The sequence below is a fragment of the Cebus imitator genome, unplaced genomic scaffold (genome assembly GCF_001604975.1).
Source record: "Cebus imitator isolate Cc_AM_T3 unplaced genomic scaffold, Cebus_imitator-1.0 Scaffold237, whole genome shotgun sequence".
Taxonomy (NCBI): Eukaryota; Metazoa; Chordata; class Mammalia; order Primates; family Cebidae; genus Cebus; species Cebus imitator.
In genome coordinates this window covers 2,523,280-2,532,011 of record NW_016107552.1, presented here as the reverse complement: position 1 = coordinate 2,532,011, position 8,732 = coordinate 2,523,280, and the positions used below count along the sequence as shown (strand labels likewise).

Here is an 8,732-nt window from a genome sequence, read left to right as displayed (position 1 = left end):
TCACTGTAACCTCCACCTCCTGGGTTCAAGCAATTCTTCCGCCTCAGCCTCCCGGGTAGGTGGGACCACAGGCGTGTGCCACCATGCCCGGCTAATTTTTGTATTTTTAGTAGAGACGGAGTTTCTCCATGTTGGCCAGGATGGTCTCGATCTCTTGACCTCGTGATCTGCCCACCTCGGCCTCCCAAAGTGCTGGGATTACAGGCGTGAGCCACCGCGCCTAGCCCTACAGCGACTCTTAAAGGCTCCATTGCCTAAACTCCCCATGTATCTTGAGCTGTCTTATACATGAATATGATGTTAAACTTGAAGTACTTGGAAGGTTCATGGAATTCGTAGGAAGCTCAGCCTCATTTACCTTTGGTTTTTCTGACTTTTCAGTTTAATTGAAGGTAGGTTCAAAAGCCCTCTTGGCTTCTGCCTTACATAACTGTTTCTAAAACTATAGAAACAGTTTCCCCACTTACAGAAACAAAATATCCTTACCATAATTGAAATTTTAGTTTATCATCAGAATGTTTTCCTACTTCAAGTAAAACCCTGCCTGAGTTTTCATTGGCAAACGTGTCATGAAGATGGTGTAGAAAGTTGGGCTGACCGTAGCCGATCTGGGGCTGAAACTGACGTGGTGATCAGTTCTAACTGTCTGTGGATGCTGATTGCTTGGGTTGTCATTAGCAGAGATTTATGACAACCAATGACCTGCCTCCAAATGATTACTGCTGCCATCTTCCTATATATAGTTTTATGATAGTGTCACCACGAGTGTGGCACCGTGGACTCTTACCTTTCTAAGTATATTAATCGGAAATATCTTAACTTCTTAAAATAATCAGCTGCTTGATTGCGACCAAGAACTCTACAAGAACTTCCCTCTGGTCATCTCCGAACGTTGGCAGCAAGAGGTCACGGAAACCGTTTACGAAGCAGTAAATGCAGACGCGGATAAAATCGAGGCCAGAAAGAGAGCTAAAAATAAGCAGCTTGGCCACGAAGAAGGTAACGGAGCTAACGTGTCTCAATACATTTCTTATGCAGTGAATTTTCAGAATTTCTTGTAAAGCTGAAAAAGTACTTGGGTCGTAAGGTATTTTCCAGTCGAGAAGAAAGCAGTGTCGTAAATTGTTTCAGTTTGCTCTGGCCTGGAAACGCTCAGCCCGGTATTTCAAAGTCTTCAGTCAGCACACAAAGAAGTCTGTGGAGACAGAGGGGCAGGTTTCTTTAGAATGCCCTTTTATCTTGGAGTGCTTGGGGACTAGCTCAGAGGTTTTTTCTTGCACATCGAGTATGGCAGTGTCAGGAGTGGGGCCGGTGTCACTGGGGCGTGCCCTGTGCAGTCACCTGGGCACCTGACTCCATTTAGGGCACTGTTGTCACTGCCGTGAGACTTAGTCATTTCTGAACAAGGTGCCTGCAGTTTCATTTTGCACTGGGGGCCGAGAAGTATGTGGCTGATCCTGGCGAGGATCTTGTCACTTGTTAAGAGAGGTAAATGTCTCCCATTCAGGTACTAACAGGCCCAACCCTGCTTAGCTTCCAAGATCAGGTGAGATCAGGTGTGTTCAGGGTGGTATGGCCATAGATAAGAAGTAAACGTATAAAGACATTTATATTACAAATAGCCTTTTACAAATTGCCAAACCAGGCCGGGGCGCAGTGGCTCACGTCTGTAATCCTAGTGGCTCAGGAGGCTGAGGCAGAAGGATCAGTTGAGTCCAGAAGTCCGAGACCAGCCCGGGCAACATGGTGAAACCTCATCTCTAGAAAATATAAAAATTAGCCAGGCGTGGTGGCGTGTGCCTGTAGTCCCAGTGACTAGGGGGCCGAAATGGGAGGATCACTTGAGCCCGGGAGATCGTCTGCAGTGAGCCGAGATTGTGCCACTGCACTCCAGCCTGGGTGACACAGCAAGAAGCTGTCTCACACACACAAAAACCAAAATTGCCAAACTGCGTTTTTATGTAAATAATTGGATGCCCTACCAAACATTACATTAAATAGGAAACATAAGTTTTAAATAAGTCATTCCTGATTCACTGAATATGGTTCCTCGCGATTTTTCTACGATTTCATGAATTGTGGATAATTAAATTTATTGTAGTTGATGATTCTGGTAAGATATAATTTCACTTTCCCTCTGAACAAATCCCTTTCGAGGTTAACCATATATAACAAGAACGACCAGAAACTCTTTCACGCTATTAATAGGTTACTTTGGTGGCGGCATCTTGGTATAGGATTCCTTGATCTTATCTGACAATTTCCCTGTGGCATTTAAGGTGTCTTTGATTGTGGATGACTCACTCTGTACGTAAAAGTTGCCAGAATACACCAGATGAATCCTACATTCTTTTAACTGCTTACCTCAATTCTGCAGGGACACACAACCTTTGTTTGTAAGCTCTTCTTTGGAGAACAGGTCCATTGTGATCACACTGGGCTGTGTTTGCCACAGCAGATTTTACACAGGAAATTGAATCAAGGTGGACTTGCTCAAGGGAGTATCCTGATGTCACTAGAATCTTCATGAATTGGATCCAAAATTATATATAAATATGTATTTCTATATATATCTTCATAAGCGTGTTCAAGTGTATCCTTTTAGAGGTGTAATTAGAAAGTTTAGCAAATCAATGGATTTATCTTCATATGTTAGTAATTCGTGCGTAAGTAGGTCTTGGCTGGCAATCTCAGAGGTCACCTTTCTAGAAAAATACAGTGTAGGCTTAGATTCCGGAACCAAAAATAAAATAAAATAAAAATAACACATTCGGCCCTCCACGTCTGCAAGTTCCGCGTCTGTGGATTTGACCAACCATGATCAAAAATATCTGGAGAAAAACAATAAGAATAATAATACAATAATAAAAAATGCAAATAAAAGCTCTACAGCAGGGATTCCCAACCCCACAGGTAGGTGGCCAGTTAGGAACTGGGCCACGCAGCAGGAGGTGCGTGGTGGGCGAGAGAGCAGAACGGTCCGAGCTCCGCCTGTCAGATCAGCAGCGGCGTTAGATTCTTAAAGGAGCACACAAACCCTACTGGGAAGTGCCCATGTGAGGGATCTAGGTTGCGTGCTCCTTAGAGAATCAAATGCTTGATGATCTGAAGTAAAACAGTTTCAACCCAAAACCATTCCCCCACCCCCGTCTGTGGAAAAATTGTCTTCCACGACACCAGTCTCTGGTACCAGAAAGGTGGAGAAACCCTGCTAGGCAGGATAGCAACTATTTCCATAGCATTTACACTGTGTTAGGTAGTATAGGTCAAATAGAGGCGATTTAAAGTTTGTGGGAGGATATGTGCAGGTTCTATGCAAATACTATGCCATTTTATATTGAGGACTTCACCATCTACTGATCTGATACCTGCTAAGTTCCTGGAACCTATCCCTTGTGGATACCAAGGGATGCCTCTACTCATATTTTAAATAGATTTTGGAAATGCAGGCGCTTTTCAGTAAAAATGACAACTCCATGCCTCGCCATCACCACTGACCCTCCCCGATCCCCTTTCTCCTTTGCACTTTTTCTGCTTGTCTCCAAATGACCCAGCAGGGGTTTTACTTGTTTACTTAGGGTCTGAAACACTCACTAGACTGTAAGTTCTCTAAAGTGGGGGGTTTTGTGTCTTTTGTTCTCTGCTGAGCCCGGAATATCTGGAACATGCCCAACACCTGGGCATTCATGTGATACTTGTTGAAGAAATGAGTGAGTGAGTAAATGATTTTGGCACAATCACCAAAGCCTTTAATCTAGACTTTAAAATTAACCTTTTTTTTTTTTTGAGATGGAGTCTCACTTTGTTGCCCAGGGTGGAGTGCAGTGGTGCGATCTCAGCTCACCGCAACCTCCACTTCCTGGGTTCAAGGCATTCTCCTGCCTCAGCCTCCCGAGTAGCTGGAACTACAGGCATGTGCCTCCACGTCTGGCTAATTTTTTGTATTTTTAGTAGAGACGGGGTTTCACGTGTTAGCCAGGATAGTCTCAATCTCCTGACCTCGTGATCCACCCACTTCAGCCTCTCAAAGTGCTGGGATTACATATGTGAGCTACCACGCTCAGGACCCCCCCCAACTTAAAAAAAAAAAAAAAGACACAATACTTCATTATAAAAATGTAATCAGAACTCAACAATGTGTGTGAATTGTCTCTATACATAACCATATATATTTGAGGAATAAACCTAACATGAAGCTGAGGAATGAATCATTTTTGATTCTTATATTACCTTAATTGGACAAGAAAATTCCCACTCTACTATTATTTTTAAGATTAAAGGGGGAATCCTAACCCCACATAAAGGCAAAGGTACTTTGGGGATAGCTTGACTTTAAATATTCTCTATTCTCCAATACTCATCATACATAATGAAAAGAGTTTGGAAACTAACTTTTGCCCTCGCAGAGTGATCCACGGACATCATGGATTTGTCGGCATATTGCGAAGCAGCCATTTACTATGTGGGCAGAGAGAGCTGCAGAACCCTCCGATCTTTAGACCCCCAGTGCACGTGCATTTAAAACGAAAACCATGACTTCTGTCATGTGCAATATTTATAGAAACCTCCTTTTCCCAAAAAGTATGTCGTTCTTTTTTCAGAGAATAATGCTGCTATGACACTTTGTTTCAGAGCCTGTTTAACTCCTACTTATTTTGTATTCCTCAGATTACGCTCTGGGGAAGGACTGCATTATGCACGGGTACATGCTGAAACTGGGAAACCCATTTCTGACTCAGTGGCAGCGTCGCTATTTTTACCTCTTTCCAAATAGACTTGAATGGAGAGGAGAGGGAGAGTCCCGGGTAAGTCTAAGGCAGTCGCACCCAGCATGTCTCCCAGTACATACAATGGCATATGCCGATTTCATGTTGCTTTCATGTTTTATAAAATATCCTCCAAAACTCCGTGTATCTGCTTTACTGGTATACATGAGATGGTAGTGTGCATGCTTTAACTTCTTGTAGACTTTCAAGTCAACTCCAAGTCAAGGGGGAACTTTGTAATATCTGAAAATAGAACATGCTTTTTGGTGAGGTCAGAAGCACCACGTCATCAGATGGATTTGAAGAAGGCTGGAGAGCAGGTAGGTGGATCTAAAAAGAAAGGACAAGCTGGACTTTGAAGTCAGACAGACGCGTTCGGATCCGCTGCTGGGTGTCTCTGGGACTCTGAGCACGTCACATTGACTCTCTCAGCCTCCATTGTCTGCTCTGTGAAATGAAGGAATGAAAATCCTAACAACAGCAGTCAGCCCTGCATAGCTGCAACTCCTCATCCTGGGATGCAAGCAACCAAGGAGAGAAAATATTTGGGAAAAAAAAAATAACAATATAACGAGAAAAAGTAATACAAATAAAAACCAATACAGTCCAACAACTATTTACATAGCATTTACGTTGGAGGTGATTTAAAGTATACAGGGGGATGTGTGGAGGTTATGTGCAAATACGATACCATTTTATGGCAGCAATTTGAGCATCTGTGGATTTTGGTATTCACAGGGGGGTCCTGGAACAAGTCCCCCATGGATATCAAGGGATGACTCTACTGTAATTTTTGCATGTTTATCTGAGGTCAAGTGCTGAAAAAAAAAAAAACAAAAAAACTCCGTTTGTTTTGGAACCTTTGAGCATCCAACCCTCATTTTATAAAGAGGAAAGCAGGCTGAGAGGGGAAAGTCTGCCACCTCAAAACACAGCTGGACAGTCAGGAGGTGGGAGGGTGACTCAGACCGGGTCTCCCTGCACCCCGAGTCTCTCCATTGTACAGCCTCTCCTAGTTGGCTCAAATAAAATGTCCCAGCCCGTGACACTTGGCACAGAGGTGAGGTCACCAACAGATACTCCCTGTGTGTTCACTTTGTTAGGAATTCGTCGGTGGATCATACGATAGCAAGATGTGGCTGCCCTCGAAGATCCTTTCCAGAGCTAATGTTTACGAACAAGATAGAAAGAAATTTCCAATCCACACGGTACCTTTCAGCAAACCAGGCAGCATTTATTAAGTGCCTACTGTGTGAGGAGCCCAAGGCTTGTCACCAAGGAAGGAGCCAACCCTGGCAGAAGGCATCCTTTCTGTTTTTGGTGGGGAGCCTGATGAGTCATTGTAGGCAGGGTAATGGTCCTACACATTCAGAACATTGTTTACGTGTTGGATATGTTGGAATACCGCCCATCAGTTCTCCAGGGATCAGAAGTGTAGACAACAAGGCACCTAGATCTCACGTATTTTTACAGTTTACTGTCAGCACAGTTTTCATTCCATTACGAATGATTACAATTGCATATCACTCCATTTCTTTGAACAGAAACAAGATCTTCCCACTGTCACTCCTGCCATAGAAGTTATTTTTGAAAAATTAGAATCGAGGATCTTAGTTCCAATTAGTAAGATTCTTCTGGGGACCCCGAATTATAACTCAGGGCTGGGAAGCATCACAGTAGCTCCCCAAAGCCCAGTGTGTTTCCAGGTGATGAGTGGACTGGGCCTGTGATACATTTCTTATGCTCCCCGCTGGCCTGTCACTATTGTGCACATTAAAAAGAAATCACCCCACTTCAGGATGTTTGAAAACTTTAAAAAAAACGTACCTTTGTTTAACATTGGATGCAATAAATGAGCTTGGTTTTAAAAGATGCAACACTGAGTGTTCTATTTGAGTACCTACACAATATGCATAAGCAGATTTGTAAGTCTAAGTAAGGAAAAAGAAAACCTGAGTGGTTATTGGGGTGTCATTTCTCAATCAAGATTCCTGGAGTATTTATATATAAAACAAAACAACAAAAAAAAACATCAAATGGTAAGGAACTCATAACACTAAAGCATTCACTTTAAGCAATAATGCTATAGACCTAGTGTTGACAGTCTTTTAAGGAAATCATCTCTATTTATGACATTGGAATATTATCAAAATACTGTTAGCTTGCAAACTGACATCACTAAACATTTGCTGAGTTGCTGCCTTAAAAATGAACTGCACACCTTTGGCTCACAGAAATCATATGTGGCCATCTTGCTTTCTCACAACTTTATTGATAGAATTTATAGGAATGTACCACACAACAAGTATCCTTGTGTTTCGTCATCATTCAAAATCAGTTCCGTGTGGAGATAACGGCTTTGCCGTTTTTCCTTAGCGAAACGTTGCTTTCTCTGCCGTTTTCCTTGAAACGTTATAATTTGTGTGTGTTCCTTTACTGCCGTTTTGCCCTCACTTCTGGAATATCATCAAAGAAAGAAAAGGGGATGCCTTTTCTTTTTTTACTTGTTCTACCTTGGTAGTTTTTGGTGTTGCTACCTAAGAAATCACAAAATAATTGGAATTTTGAATTTCTGTTTTTACGGTTAGCAAAATTTACTGACAATGGAACAGATTCTCTCCGTGGAAGAAACTCAAATTAAAGACAAAAAATGCATTTTGTTCAGAATAAAAGGAGGGAAGCAATTTGTCTTGCAATGTGAGGTGAGTTTTTACTTTTTCTTAGGTGAATGTTGGAATAATTAAATAGTCAGCAAAGTTGGATGCCTGGCTATAAAACATTTTCTTACACCATGTTTTATCACTTGCAACTTATAAACTTAGTAAGAAAGCCTCAAGGTGTACAAGATTTTCAACAAATTAATCGTTTTTTGGTTTTTTTTTTTTGAGACAGAATCTGGCTCTGTCACCCAGGCTAGAGTGCAGTGCCTCGATCTCGGCTCACTGCAACCTCCACCTCCCGGGTACAAGCGATTCTCCTGCCTCAGCCTCCCAAGTTGCTGGGATTACAGGCACCTGCCATCATGCCCAGCTAATTTTTATATTTTTAGTAGAGACTGGGTTTCACTGTGTTGGCCAGGCTGGTCTTGAATTCCTGATCTCATGATCCACCTGCCTTGGCCTCCCAAAGTGCTGGGATTACAAGTGTGAGCCACTGCGCCCAGCCTAATCGTTATTTTTGAAAAAGGAAAATATTATTAGAAAATGGCAGGAGGGCCGGGCACGGTGGCTCTCACCTGTAATCCCAGCACTTTGGGAGGCCAAGGCGGGCAGATCACGAGAACAAGAGATTGAGACCATTCTGGCCATAGCCAGGCGTGGTGGCACGCGCCTGTGGTCCCAGCTACTCGAGAGGCTGAGGCGGAAGAATCACTTGAACCCAGGGGGCAGAGGTTGCGGTGAGCCGAGATTGCACCACTGCAGTCCAGCCTGGCGGCAAGACACGACTCCAAAAAAAAAAAAAAAAAAAAAAGAAAATGGCAGGAGGGCGTGTGTGAAATAATGTGATTACCCTATCTGGAAAATCTGCTCAGTATTTAATGGGGCCTAGAATTTTATTTGTTCTATAACTTTGAAGATTTCTCAGCATGTTCGAAGTTAAGGTTTATATATTTAGATAAATATAAAATGGCAAACTGAAATGCCATCTTAAGGGAAATGTCGTCTTTCTTTTCCTCAAAGTTGCATTCCATCACAAATTTCATTCCTGGACACTTTGTGACTGGAGTACTAGTGGGTGTGTGTGATTTGAGAGAGCATATTTAGAGAAATAAACAAGTATTGGATGCAAAAATTTATTTTTACTAACCTCATGACTACATTACATACATGAAGATATATTAAATTTTTTTTTTAATTTGTCAGAACTTTTCCCCTATATCATTATAGGCTTCAGTTATTTTAGAAATCAAAAGTCATCTCTGAACAAATTAAAGGCAGTGATTCTCAGAGTGGGATGGTACTGGAA

The 8,732-nt window shown here is 42.3% G+C and overlaps 1 protein-coding gene across 2 annotated transcripts in view; it reads left to right on the top strand.

Annotated features, from left to right (window-relative positions):
* Positions 1 to 8,732, top strand: part of GRK3 (G protein-coupled receptor kinase 3) — a 155,269-nt gene that overhangs the window by 144,360 nt on the left and 2,177 nt on the right. For both annotated transcript variants that reach the window (XM_017498150.2, XM_017498151.2), the window contains 3 exons: positions 837 to 999; positions 4,669 to 4,805; positions 7,355 to 7,468. In XM_017498150.2, coding sequence (XP_017353639.1) covers positions 837 to 999; positions 4,669 to 4,805; positions 7,355 to 7,468 — 414 coding nt within the window. The remainder of the gene's footprint in view (positions 1 to 836; positions 1,000 to 4,668; positions 4,806 to 7,354; positions 7,469 to 8,732) is intronic.